Here is a 14,599-nt window from a genome sequence, read left to right as displayed (position 1 = left end):
CGCCACAGATTATCCATTCGGTGATGGCTTGCCACGCGGGAAGAGCTGGGAAGGAAGAGCTTTTTCTCCGTTTTCTTTCCAACAGAGCCCTCCAAGGAAACATCCACACCTGGATAAGTGCCAGATCCAGCCGTGGCGCAGGCACAGGGCACAGGTTTCCACTCTCTTCCTGGCACCCACCTCACTGACGCCTCAGGGCTGCTGAGTCACATTAAATCCAACTGGAAAATCTCAAACTGGTTCTTCAGCAGAAATCTCAGGCCACGGGTTCGGGAATATCGTGCTCAGTGACCCCCACACCGGCTCACAAATATAAACGTCCCCAGACAAGCTCCTTCCTCTCCTTGGGAGGATAATTCCCAGTTTAATTCACTTCATCACTGTGGTGGTTTCCTTTTTCAGGAATTCTCTTGGTTTTATCTGGCTTTCCAGGTTTGTACCTCTGCTGGCAGCTCCCTGCAAGGAGCTGTGCTATGACATGACTGGGTGCAGGAAGGAAAAGACAGGGATCCAGCAAAATCCCTAATCCCATGAAGAAATCCAACCGGGAATTTAAGAACTGGTGTGATGCCAGCAGGGCTGCAATGGGACAGGGATCGAGGCAGCTCCGGAGCGGCCCCAGCTCACCCCGTGGGACCATCTCAGGATCTCCTGCTATAGGTGACCTGGGAGCAAAAATGCTGCAAAATCCCGGATGCAGCTGGCCGGGATCTGAGGCATGTTATGGATGCAGTTCCCGTCCCCACCCCACAAGCCAGATGTGCCCCTCACTCACTTCTCTATAATTAGGAGCTAATTCCATGCCAGATATTACTCTTCCCTTCTGCTCATTTTGTTCCCAGAACTCATCCCCTCCCTCCCCAGGCATCCAAGGGTCCACTCACAGCATTATTCATGGGAATAGCCGATTCCAAGGGTCACGTCACCTCCCCACTGCTTGGACACGAAGGGACACCCAGCACAGCCTGGTCACAGGAAGGGCTCCGAGCCCCGACCAAGGTCCCCATGGTTTTGGGATGAATTCCCTGGGGTATTCACCATCCAGGGCTGCTCTGGCCGTGAGCACCCCCAGACAGCTCTCACCTGGCTGTAGGTGCAGACACTCCCATCAGGCAATCCCGATCCCGCTCCTCGCTGCCCCTTTTCGAGCGGGGTGACTCCTCTCTGCTCTCTTCCCACTTGGAATCCTCCTGGTTGTTCAGGATGTCTGTGCAGAATGCTTGTCCTTGGGGTGCCTGTGGCACTTGGTGCCTGGGGCTGGGATGCTCCGACGGCAAGCGCTGACGGAGACAGCGCTCCAAGCAAGATGCTTTTCCAAAGCAACATTCCCAAGTGCTTCCCACAGGGTTCCTAAAGCCTAGCTGAAACAAGCTTCGCCACCACCACCTTCCCTGCCTGGGAAAACTCAAATATTCCACTGACAGCAGCTGTCAACAGCAGATTGGAAAAAAGGAAGTCAGTCCCTGCCCATCCTGCTGCCACTTGTTCTATTTCCTTGGAAAACCCAACAGATTTCTCACCCCAAGGCCTGGAGCACCCAAATCTGCTCCCAAGCACTCCTAATTCCTGCAACCACTGGATCCAGGGGGGAAGAAGTTCAGGCAGGGATGGGAATAACAGCCCAGCACTGGTTTGTTTTCTAAATCAATACGGTTTTTCAAATTTATTTTTTAAGAATTACTTCTAATATATCTTTTTCACAGAAGGAGGGAATAGGGAATGTTCTCATTCCATCTGTAAACACTGAAATACAGATCTGGGAAACCAGGGAAGAGACACAAAAAAGTGCATTTTACAAAATTATCAACTAAAATATATTTTACATGTATTAACGCTTCGATTTAAATTCTACCGACTGCATTTTTTTTTTCAGTTTCAAAAAATATTTCCATATCTAATAGATTAAAAAAGCAGGAAATCTTTTCATTAGGGATAAGACATTTCAATTCATTTACATGCTGTTTGCACAACAGCATCAGCAACCACGTGAACCTCAATGTCCATGGCCTAAAGCAGATTCAGCATGAGAAGAGTCAGGTTTGTCCTCTCCAGAGCCAGGTCGGAGCCCGTTCCGGACCCAGGGCAAGGATAATTTCTCTGCTACCTGGAGAGGAGCCAGGGCAAGGTGGGAGCAGGGAGAGAGGGGGCAGGAGGAGGAATTTCAGAGGTTCCAAGGCCCTGACTGCAGCAGTGCTCAGGTTCTCCCAGCCGGTGGGTCTCGCAGTATTCCATGTCCAATGGCACTGCCAGAGGGAAACAGCCACGGCAGCTCACCTGCTTCAGGCTGGGGGGCAAAGGAGTCCCCATGGAGCCAGACTGTGGATTTAGGGTTTCCCATCACCTCCTGCCCACCCCGGGGTGCAGCTGCTCCCCTCTGCCCTCACTGCTCTGCCCATTCCCTCCATGCCACGGGCAGGAGCAGCTCCGCTTCTCCAGCCTCCTCCCTCCCAGCTACGGGGGAAAACCATTCCATATCCTCCACCAGAAACAGCAGAGACCATGTCCTCCAAGGCCTCCTTGCACCCCTTCATCTGACTGTCCCCAGAGTGCTGCCACCTCCCACCCCAACACAGCCCCCCCAGTCATTCCAAGAGACCCCCAGTGCCAAGAGAATTGTTAAGGAGAGATCCGGGTGATCCCTTTGACAACAACAGTATCTTGAGGTATAAGTGAGAGAAGATGCTTCACCTGCCAATTTTTTGCTTGCACACCTGGGATCCCACCTGCCGGAGCCGTGTGTTCTCCCTGGGCTATGCAGGAGGGAATAAATAGGAATTTTCCAGCGGGAATCGCCCACCGGCAGCAGGGAGATGCCCACCCATCATGGTGGGTTCCAGGCTTGTCACCCCCTCAAACCATCATCTCTGGACACAGTCCCCTCTTTGGTATGTAGAGCAAATCTCTGGAGAACTCCTGCATTCCCAGACTATTCCATGTAAGGGATTGGATGCTGTGGGGTTCTCTCTTCAGGCCGGGCAGGCGGGTGGCTGTCGGAGCAAGGAGACCAGCCCTGCATCCCGAGGGAATACAGGGAATGCTGCTTCCACTGACAGGACAACATTAAAGCAGAATGGACGCTTCCACCACGGAACACCATTTCAAAAGCCCCAGAAGACTGGGAAAACGCAGATCCCTCATTTCAGTGGGCTGCTCCACCAGCAGGAATTGGGTGACACGGGCTCGGTTCTCCTTCTGTCCGGTAGTGCAATCTCGGGCTGGGCTCCCAGCCTGGGGCAGGGACTCCCCGGGATTTGACGCTGTCCTTTGGTTTGCTTTGGGATTAACTCCAAGTTGGCGTTGAGATAAGCTAAGGGCTGTCTGGGATCTAAGGGCTGTCTGGGATCTAAGGGCTGCCTGGGATCTAAGTGCCGTCTGGGATCTGTACAGGTAAGGCAAGAGGCAGGACCTGCGGGGCTCGGGCCGCTTGGTCCATGCGAACCTTTCCCGATGCTCAGGTCCCTTCAGGAGCCACAAAGCCACTTTGGTGAGCCTGCTCAGACACCAGGATGAGTTTGGAGCAGGGAGGCTGCCAATGGCTTCAACAGCAGGCCCAGGATCAGGACAGTCACGCGGGGAGGGAGGGGAATTTAAACAAGCCAAAAACACACAAGAAAAGGGTTTGCCACTTCCCCCCTCTGGCTGCTTCCCACTGCACACACACACAGGGATAAGCAGGGACTGTAAATGACGTTACAGGAAACAAACTGGGAAGGAAGGGGAAAACCCACGGCCCCCTGAGCCATCAGAGGAAGAGCAACACTCGGAAGAGAAGAGGAAATGTGGTTCTCACTGGTAGAGCCCACTTTGTGAGCTCCAACCTTCTGAGCGACATGCACTGGTGGGCGCTGGGCTTTGGGAATGGGGCACGAGACCCTCTGGGCACAGTCAGGACACCTGGGACAGGCCCAGTTCTAACCCTGCACTGGGGTGTAACACCTGTTACCCTGGCAGCTCCCTCTGCTCCAAGCCCCAGTCCAGATGGCGAATCCTGGAGCAGCGAGGTGAGGGGAGGAGAAAGACAAGGGAGAACAGGGGCCACCTCTTCCCCTGCTGGAGCAACACCTATCCAAGCATGACACAAGGCCACTCTGCATCCAGGCAGCTCCCAAAGCTGTATTTTGAAGAAGCTCTCACCCACTGAGAATCCTCAGAGTCATCCCTGTGGGACAAAGGAGACTCTCCTGTGCTCTGCCAAGGAACTGGGCTCAGTTCCCACCGAAACCCCCCGACCTGTCCCAGCCGGACTCAGTGCTGCCCCGCCACATCCCTCCTGCACCTTCCCGCCTCTCCCGACCGTGGCTCTGCATCGCTTCCTGCCTTTTATCCCCTGCAAACCTTACCAATAGATGCATCTCTAGATACATATATAGATATAGATTTACGTATGCAAATCCCTATATCTATATACATATATTTATTTTATACGTATATACTTTTCATTTACGCTTTTTTTTAAATGAAGTGCTGTGCTTTCAACCGCTGCCTCCCCTCCGCGGGCTCCGCTCCTCTCGCGCGCTCCCGAGTCCCAGGGCGGAGCGCTGGGCGCTCCCACCTGCAGCAGCACGAGGTGAGTCGGGAGTGCCCAGGTGTCCCGGACCATCGGCTCGTTCCCGCCGCGCTCCGGCGGAAGGAGGCTCCTACTGGGGGTTCTTCAGGATGCGCCCGTGCCTGAAGTCGTAGACGTGACGACAGAGGAAAACCAGCTCGGGGTCCGTGTCCTCGGGCACCTTGCGGTGCAGAGGGGTGGAATACTCCTCCGAGGGAGGAACCATGATGGTTTTCCTGCCCGGGATCCCTTCGACTCGACGCTTTGCCAAGGCACAAAATCTGCAGGGCAATCGGAGCACAGGAGTTATCACGGAATCCTGGAACGGTCTGGGTGGGAAGGGACCTTAAAGCTCAGCCAGTATCACCCGCAGCCTTGGGCAGGGACACCTTCCACTAGCCCACGTTGCTCCAAGCATGGCCTTGGACACTTCCAGGGATGGGCAGCCACAGCTTCTCTGGGCAACCTGTGCCAGGGCCTCACCACCCCCACCGGGAAGGATTTCTCCCTAATATCCAATCTAACCCTTCTCTCTGTAAGTGTGAAGCCAGTCCCCCTTGTCCTGTCATTCCAGGCCCTTGTAAATAGTCTCTTTCCACTTTTCCTGTTGGCTCCTTCCGGTACTGAAGGAGCAATTAAGTCACCGTGGAGCCTTCTCTTCTCTAGGCTGAACAATCCCAATTCTCTCAGCCTTTCCTCACAGCAGAGCTGTTCCATCTTCTGATCACCTTGGTGGCCCCCCCTGGACTCACTCCCACAGGTCCACATCCTTCCTGTGCTGAGGACCATGAACTCAGTCCCTCTCCTGCTGTCTGTGACCTGCTGGAAGCCACAACCATGGCTCCCAAGGATAAGGGGGAAGGGATGGAGTCTGAAGGAGAACGAAGCTTTGTTCAAGGAGAACTCCTGCTTTCCATCCCCCCCTGAGCTGCAGGAAGCAGCACAAGTTTATATTTCCATCCTGGCACGTGTTGTACAGCACCAAAGATGACAACAAGTAACCCCCTTGTTTTTGCTGCTCACATACAAGCACCAACGCTTGGGAGCCCCTCGATGGGAGCATGAGAGGCTGGGGAAGGGGCTGGAGCACCAGGAGGGGCTGAGGGAGCTGGGGGGGCTCAGCCTGAAGAAAAGGAGGCCCAGGGGGACCTTCTGGCTCTGCAAGTCCCTGACAGGAGGGGGGAGCTGGGGGGAGGTTGGGCTCTGCTCCCAGGGAACAAGGGACAGAATGAGAAGAAATGGCCTCAAACTGTGCCAGGGGAGGTTTAGGTTGGATACTGGGAAAATTCCTTCATGGAAAGGGCTGTCCAGCCCTGGAACAGGCTGCCCAGGGCAGTGTGGAGTCCCCATCCCTGGAGGAATTTAAAAGCCATGTGGAGGAACAGTTGGACTTGACCATCTCCAAGGGCTTTTCCAACCCACACGATTCCATGATTCTACACAACCCACACCCAAAGAATCCGCCGTGGGAGAAGCCCTCAGCCTGCAGCAGAGCGAGTGTCACTCCCCCAGCTCTGCCCCACCACAGCCTGCAGGGCCGGGATGGACAGTCGGGATGGCTGGAAACGGGAAGAGCGAGAGGAGCTGGAGGCAGGGGAGGTTTTGGAAGAGCAGCAGGTCCAGAGCTCCACCTACCTGCAGTACTCTGCGAAGGTCAGCACGTAGCACTTCTCCTCGATGCAGGCGACGCTGTTCTCGTCCTGGTGCCGGGACGCAAAGATCTCGTTCTGCAGGAGGAAGAGAAGGAAGGAAGAGGTCACCCCGCCGGCCAGGACCAGCCCCACACATTCCCCCAGCCCCTCACCGGGGAGTCAAAGCATGCCCACAGCAAACACTCTAAATTTAGGGCCAATATTCCACACAACCCGGACACCTGCCATGTGTTCCTGTGCACCAGAATTTTATCCAGCAACACGTGAGCAAAGCAGAGTCTCCCATCATTTATCTCTGCCCAGCACACACTCTGTGAGGCCTAGTGCCCAAATCCCAGGCATTTCCAATGTTACAAAGCTCTCCAGCAGCAAGGCCACAGCCAGCTGCACCCCTCGGCCTCCCCTGTCCTCCTGGATTCTCTAGTCCACCTCTATATCACAGCTAAAGGAATCCCTTCCTCATCCCAATTCAATTAAAAAGGCTACTTTATTGAGAGAAACAGCAACAGTCTTTTCTGGAATCATGGAATAGAATCCTGGAATGGTTTGGGTTGAAAGAGGCCTCAAAGCCCATCCAGTCCCACCCCCTGCCATGGGCAGGGACACCTTCCTCTAGCCCAGGTTGCTCCAAGCCCTGTCCAACCTGGCCTTGGACACTCCCAGGGATGGGGCAGCCACAGCTTCTCTGGGCAAACTCCCCTTCATTTTTTCCCAGAGTAATTTAGGGAACTTGGCTCTGCAGCAGGCAGGATTAGTTAAATATGGGGCAACCTGTATGGAGCCACTGGAAAGAATTCCAGGTGCGGTTAGATCAGCAGAGATGATGATCTCTGGGAATAAGGATTCCCTGCAGGCTCCGTTTCTGCTCCTAGCCCCAAGGAGGGAGGCTGGAAGGGAAGACTCACGAAAGGGTGACCATTTGGGGACAGGGTTGATGAGGGACACTGGGAATGCCACACCTTCCTTCTGCACCTTGGGGTTCTGGTTTGCTCCTTAAATTAAAACTCCCTGAGCCACCTCTGGCAAGCCCAGCCCAGCCCTCAGCTCAAGCTCTCTCTCGTTTGAAGGCCCGTGTAATTAAGCAGGTTTGCAAAAACCTGGCTTAATTGCTCCTGGCATTCTCCCTGGACTAAAGTGCAACTGGATACACTCACCTTTTGTTTATAAAGTAGCACATTTTGGTTTAGAAACTCACCTGTGCCCTGCAAACCAGGCAGGTGCAATTCCCTGGCTGCTCCCCAGTCCTGCTCTCACCCCCTCCCTCCCTTTCTGTCTAAAAAAGGAATAAAAACGAGAAAAGCACCAAGTATTTAAAATTGTGTTGAAAACAGCAGTAAATTCTCCATTCCCAGGGAAAACCAGCTTGTTCTGTCACCCAACACAAGCCCATGCAAAGCAGAGCAAGCCTTGAAGTCACAGTGATTCACATGTTTTTCCTTTGAAAAGCAACTCCTTTATCCTGGCACGGCATCCTTGAGCCAGACTTTAGTTCTCCTCATAAACCTCTACAGGGCAAGGACGATGCACCCACCTTCCTGCACAAAACTAACTTGCTTTTCAGAAGCAGATTAAGGGATTTATTAAAAGGCAGCACATGGTACAGGCACTCCAGTGTCCTGCAAAATGGCAGCAGGAGCATGGAGCTCTGTGGGAATTAGAACAGCCTTTTGGAACAGCATCTGATCTTGATTCAGCAGAAACTCGCTCTTCCTTACTCCTAAGGTAACAGCCAAAGTGACTTTTCAGTTAATACACGGAATTTTCTCAGATTAAAGGGAGAAACACTAAAACTCAGCAGAGTAGACCCCGTAAGGAACACAACAGCTTCTGTCAGAGCCCAGAGTTTCTCCACAGGACACTAAATTTGGGGGAAAAGCCCATCTATAGGACACCACCGCTGGACACATCTGGCAACAGCTGCACCACAGCCAAGAGAGCTCTGTTTGTACTCAGTCTGAGGTCACCCAGGAATGCAGGGAGATGCTTGGGGTGATCCCCTATTCCCACAGGAACACAGCCACGCCGGGATGGCCCCGGCCCGGATCCGGACTCACCTGGTGCATGCTGGGGTTGCGGCCTCCCTGAGTGTGCTCTGGTCTGTAATACCACAGGAGGCTCATCATCAGCTCCCCTGCAACAACACCCATCCAAACACGTCAACCCGCAGTTTTCTGGGAGCGTTTTCCCACCAATTCCCAGCTGCCTCCGTTCCCACAGCACCCAGGGAGAGGCAGCTGTGAGTGATAAATATTTCATGCTGAACTAGGTGTCCTTTTGTTACAGCCTGGAGTCAGTCACATGGCTTTCCCACTACACCTTCACCTCCTCCTTCTTGTAGGATCCAAGGGGGTCAGTTGGGCCCAAAAAACCCCCGAGGGATTAAAAAAAAAATAATAAAAAAAAAATCAAACGTTTCCACCTGGAAAAAGAATCCATTCAGCACATGAGCTGGAAAAGATGCTCATCCAAAGGTGGGACTCCCAGGTTCAGGTCAGAACTGCTGCTGTGATGACATGACCAGGATGGGCCTCACCACACCTGGATTTATGTCTTTTACATGGAATTTCTTGGGATTATTTTTTTATTTCCTTTTTAAGGAAGACTTGCAGTTTACAACATGTAGCTCATTCTCCTTGGCTCAGGTATTGCCAGTCCTCAGCATAAACCCCCACTGCTCCCATCACCACCTCTACAGGGGTCCACCAGGAGCTGCTGTGGAACAGTCCCTGCTCTCACCAGCTCCCAGCCCAGATGTTGGATTGGAGCAAAAAGCAGCTCCCCAAAGTTTGCTGCAGTGGAATAATAAGGGAGATGGCTGCTAAGATGGGCACTTGGCAGATATTATGTGCTTTCACATCCAGCAAGATTTCCATTATCAGTCCCAGACTAGTGATTAAGGAACATTTCAGTTCCTGGAACAATCCAAACAGAATCCACGGAGCTCATCTCCTCTCCATCCCCTGGTACCCTCCCGAGCCTGCAGCTCTCCCCAGATCCATCCCTTCCCTGCTTCCAGCCCGCTCTGCGGAGCACAGAGGCAACACAGGCTCTCTCCTGGCACAGTACCTGTCTTGGGGTCTTCCCACAGCGCCGATATCTTGGCGACGTAGGGCATGGATTTCTTGCGGGGCCCGGATTTGAGGAGCACGGTGTCGCGCACCCGGATGATCTCCCCGTCCCTCTCCACGGCCTGGTAGCTCTTGCGCATGGCTGGCTCGGGCTCGTTCTGCAACACACAAACCACAGCCTGGGGTTGGCTCCCCCAGCCCAAGACTCCTTTTTTCCTCCTGTGAATTCCAACCTAAGCCTCCTCAGGGCTCAGCGCGCCCGCTCCAACAGATCTCCAGGAGAAGTCACGCAGCATAAGATGCTGCTTGTGGCGTCTCTGTTCCCACCAGGTTGGTTCCTAACACCAAAGATCAGGCCAAACGAGCTACTTTTTCAGTAGCCACATGGCCATTGCTTCCAAATAAACCAAACCCCAGCTATTCCTCCTACATCGTGCTGGGAGCGAGGAGCAGGACATCAGCAGCAGGACAGCCCTTCTCACTGAAGGGAATACTCTTATTTCAAATTAAAACACATTTGCTCCTCCCATTCTGCATGAAAAACCACCATCTTCAGGAAAGTCACCTTTTCACCTGCCTGTCTGGAGGGCACGGACAACTAGGTGTGTTTTGAGTGCTGTGTGTTTGCCTGACACAAATATTGTCAGGAAACCAACAAAACATGAAATATATGACACATACAGGGCAGGGATTGGCAGGGAGGCCGTGGCACAGAGCTTTCCTTAGTGGGATTACTAAATATTCCGTTGTACCCCACGACAGTACAAAACAATCACTTTTGGGACTGTAAACTGGGGGCTTTCAGTTTGTTTTTGCTCTGAATTTCATTTCAGAACACTTGAGCAGGATGGTTTGACCTCCTGCCACATCTCCCAGGCAGGACTGGCAGCATTTTAAGGAGATTAAGGCCACGCTGCTCCTTAGGGATGTCACAGCCGGAGGGATGGAGGCACAAGGCCAGTCCCTGCCCTTCACAGCTTCATCCTGGCACCTGTGCTCAGCCCCAAGAGCTGCAGCTCCAAAACCTGCCCTGGCTGATGCCCTCAGCAGCCCAAGGCTGGGCCACCACAAAGCAGCAGCACAGACCCCGTCTGGCCTGCAGTTCTCCCTTCCTCTCCCTCCTGCTGGCATTTACTGCACATCCAACCTCATCCCACCTTCCCAGACACCACGTGGGGCCGCATTTCAAGCTCTTATGTTTTAATAAGATGAAGGATATTGCCTTCTCCCTCAACTGAAGTGGACTTTACTGGAGTTAATTGAATTCCCTGGCAGGAAATCTCCCATCTTACAGGAGCCAGACTCTGCCCCTCAACACAACAAATGGGAAAGTACAGACAAGTAATCCCCGGAGGAGTGACCTGCTGTGCCACCGTGTACGTTACAAGAAAAGGGAGTTTGGGGTGCTGGAAAAATTCCATCTGGGAGCAGGATACTGCCTCAATCCTCTGTGCTCAAGGATATTCCTGTGGGGCTACAGACCAATCAGTGAGAACCACCTGCCTTGATGCCTGCCCCTTGTAATGAGGGTAAAACACCTCTCACCTTCTCAGACAGGTTTGCCCTACCCAGGAGGAAGGAGGACGATCCCTGTAGGAGGGACTCCCACGTGCCACAGGTGCCAGCCTTGCACATGCCAGAGCCGGGAGGATCCGGCAGCTCGGCGTTCCAGCTGAGCCCAGCACAGGAGCAGCAGGTTGAGCCCAGCACAGCAGCAGCAGGTTCTCCTCCCTTTCCAAACCCCTGCCACACAGGGGGCACTCAAGAGAACAAACCCAGCAGCAGCTCGGAATTCCTCCGAGAGGTTCCGGCTGGCACCCGGCGACCATCTCCAGCCCGAAGCCAGACCCAGCCCCCTCCAGCCTTTGTGCCCTCAATCCCTGAGGGTGCACAAGCCCCCTCAGGTCCAGCACTCCAGACCTACCACGACGTAGACGGCCTTCTCACAGGCCGTGCCCACGGGGATCCAGCCGTTGGTCGCCCTGCGCCGGCTGATCCGCTGCTGCTTGGGGTGGGAATGCGCTCCCGCCGCTTTGCTGTTGGAGGCGTGCAGGCAGCCCGGCGTGTTCCTCAGCCCGGACTTGGAGCCGCTGGGGGGCTTGGAGCTCTGTGGACATTCTCGGGCCATGGTCTGAGGGTCAGAGTTGGGGGTCTGCAGGTGAGGGACGGGCTCTGCAGCCGGTGGCACGCTGGGAACGGGACATCCTGAGAGCGGGTGGGCAGGAGAGGCGGGGTGTCCTGCCACCGGGATTGTGAGGTTCAGCTGGTCCAGAGACTTGCAGCCTTCTGATAGAAGGGAAGAAAAGAGACACAGATCTCACCTGAAACATAAAGCAACTACACAACCAAGACCGTCCCGAACCACAGCTGCGTTCCCCCGAAATTCCCCGTATTGCATTACAGCAGTAAAGACTCTCCACGCTGTAATTCCATTTTGCACTGTCACTGGATCCTAACAGCAAAGCCATTCCCGAGCCTGCGTGCTCCAGTGCTCTGCCGATGACACTGCACCACAACAAACCCAGCTGAATCCCAAGGAACGCCAGCCAGGAATACACACAAGGCTGGCCAGTGTCCAAAGCAGCTCCAGCCTGTCAATATGTGTAAAAGAAATAAAAGGCTTATGGGAACGATGGGAAGGATTAAGTCGCAGTAGCAGCAGCAGCCAGCTCCTTCCAAAAGGCCAAATTCTACTAATCAGGGAAAATTGAGACGGTTCTCCAAATTAAGTCCAGAAAGAGAAAACAAGGTGGAACAGAACTGCAAGATGCTGCACCCTCAGCAAAACCGTGTCCCTGCAGCAGACACAAGAACCACAACAGGTTGGAATTCAGCTGACGCTGCCTCTCGGAGCATCCCAGAGCACCTCGCTCCGCTCAGGAGTCACAAACAAGCCTCAACCCAAGCCGACAGCAGAGCCAGTCAGATTGGAATTACCTCCTGTCAGCAGGAAAAAGCCTCCTGGACCCATGTGTGACGCCTCTCTGTTCCCTAACCCTGAGTGTGCTTTTTGGGGTGACCAAAGGGCAGCTCTGGGAGGGCTCCAGGACTTGCCTCAGACTGGAGTGCGTCCCTGCGGAGCTGCTTACAAACGGGAAGGGAAAAATCCATCCCAAGTCAAGCCAAAAAACTGCTGAGAGCCCTCGGAGAGACGGGAAGTTGTTGCCTCCTGCCTCCCCACTGACCCTCCCTGAGGGGCTGCAATGGAGCTGTGTCAGGGATGCCATGGACCACTGTCACTGTCACCAACCCTGAGCGGCAAACGCCACAGGAACTCGCTGGAGAGCATGGACACCAGGATGTGGGTGCTGGCAGGCACAGGACCACAGAGCAGGGAATCACCTCTCAGGTATTCTGCTTAAAAAAGCAGTTTTTAAGCTTGAGCTAAAGCAGGATGAAGCTTCACAAGAATGTGTACTGAAGGTCAGGGCAGTCAGTGGTGCAGAGCTGCTCTCGCTGGCACCCCTTCCAGCCTCTCCGATGGCACCGGGCCTAAAGCAGCTCTCACAGCCTGTCCTGCCTCGTCCTCACCACCCTGCTCCCCCACTGCCCTATGTCACAGCCTGATCCCTCAGTATGGACCACATAGACACTGATATTCCCACATGAACACCTGGAATGCACCAAATCAGACAGATGTAACACATGGCACGTCAAGCTGGATCCCTCATCCCACTGCTCTCCGATGGGAGCCTGCTCCTGCAGCCAAAGTGCTCCTTTAGTTCACTAAAATACCCCACTCTAGGGAAGGAAAATACTTCAGAGGTGCACAATCATATAAAAATCAACCCATAGGCATAAGTCCCTGTTCATATTTTCAGAGACCTTATAGGCTCCAATCCACAAACCAAAACCTAAAGGATTCCGGTGTCGTAGGATTTTAAATCCAAGTTGCTCACAGGAAGGAAATCACAGCAGTGGGGTGAAACACCAGTAAGAATCCACTGCTGCTGTCCCTGCCAGCACTGTGAGGAACCAGCAGTCCACGGGGAGGGCTGAGTTCTGGGAAACACTCCGTCTGCATCCTTCTGCCTGCACAAAATCAGAGGCACCAGCGTTCGACGCCCGAGGAACAAAGCAGACTGGTATGACCTCGGGGCACTACACGGAAACTGTCAGGCCAGAACACACTGCTCAGCTGCTTGTCTTGTGAGCATTCCACTTCCAAGAGCTCTGAAGCCACCAGCGAACCCTGGCTGGCTGCTGCCGTAGGAAGCAGCACCACGAGAGCGGGGATATTTCGGGAGAACGGAAATTACACTTCAACCAAAGGCTCCAGAGTTTCAGCGGCTTCCTACAACGGAGGATGACAAAGCCTTTCTCGAACCAAAATGCCATCCACCTACCTGAAAATCTGTTTTCAGTGGGTAAGTCGTGCCAGCTCTTGGCTGGGACACGAGGTTTTAGTGGGAAGATCCGGCACTGGCACTCCCAGCAGCTGGAGAAGCAGCCTCCTCTACAGACTGGCTGCTTGCAGCACTGTCCACCCTGATGGCTTTATACAAAGTGCTGGTGTCTGATAACCCCCACACAACACAACATTTTAAATATTTAAAAAGCTATTTTTCAGCAGCAGCAGCAGAGGCAAAGCTCCGAGGTAAAGCAGGAAGTCTGGAAAGCAGGCGGGGGACAGAGGAGAGCCGGGCAGGTAACAACTCACTGGGCACCCTCACCCCTCCTCATTTCAGGGCTTAATTGTCACACACTGAGAGCACAGATGGGACCAAGAATTCCCAAACTAACAGCGTGCCCGGCACTTAGACCCCCTGAGTGAAACTCCCTACACAGCCCTGCCAGCTCTGATCCACGGAATCTGAAGAGCCTGCATCCCCCCAGCCGGCACCGTAAGAGTTTAACAACTCCTGCTTCTTCACACGCTCCGTGAGGATGTTCAACCCCCAGAGCGAGATTTCGGGGTTGCAGGAGTCACTCTGGCCGGTGTGCTCCGACCCTCGGCTTGGAGCAGCACGGCGGGATGGCTGCGCCTCCCGGAGCGTGCAGGAACTGAACCCCGCTGCTTTCACACAGATCAAAGCTCGGCAGCAGCTCCGGCACGACAAGCCATGAGTCACCTTCTCGCCGCCCGAACCCTTTCACCGATCCTCCGCTTCCCACACCGACGAGACCTTTCGGTGGGAAAAACCCTCCGGGCTAAACACGAGGGAAGGGGAGGTGGGAGGCGAGTTCTGAGACGAGACACCGCGTGCGCTGGGGGTGGGGTGGGGGAACCAAGGGAACCGCCAGCCCTCTCCTTTCTCCCGGGAACGCCGCCCGGGACTCGCCTGCCCCTCGGCACCTTACCTGCTGCAAAAGGCATTTTGTAGGGGAAGCTG

At 54.1% G+C, this 14,599-nt stretch overlaps 1 protein-coding gene across 1 annotated transcript in view; it reads right to left on the bottom strand.

Moving 5' to 3' along the window:
• Positions 1-4,093: 4,093 nt before the first annotated feature.
• Positions 4,094-14,599, bottom strand: part of BAHD1 (bromo adjacent homology domain containing 1) — a 12,186-nt gene continuing 1,680 nt past the window's right edge. Inside the window, exons 2-7 of the mRNA XM_029963821.1 lie at positions 14,568-14,599; positions 11,191-11,552; positions 9,265-9,424; positions 8,253-8,329; positions 6,182-6,273; positions 4,094-4,827 (exon numbers count right to left, since the gene is read on the bottom strand). The exon at positions 14,568-14,599 is cut by the window's right edge and continues 81 nt beyond it. Coding sequence (XP_029819681.1) covers positions 4,638-4,827; positions 6,182-6,273; positions 8,253-8,329; positions 9,265-9,424; positions 11,191-11,552; positions 14,568-14,599 — 913 coding nt within the window. The 3' untranslated portion in view covers positions 4,094-4,637. The remainder of the gene's footprint in view (positions 4,828-6,181; positions 6,274-8,252; positions 8,330-9,264; positions 9,425-11,190; positions 11,553-14,567) is intronic.

This window comes from Manacus vitellinus, unplaced genomic scaffold (genome assembly GCF_001715985.3).
Source record: "Manacus vitellinus isolate BGI_N305 unplaced genomic scaffold, ASM171598v3 scaffold_63_pilon, whole genome shotgun sequence".
Lineage (NCBI taxonomy): Eukaryota > Metazoa > Chordata > Aves > Passeriformes > Pipridae > Manacus > Manacus vitellinus.
This window is presented reverse-complemented; position numbering and strand designations above follow the sequence as displayed.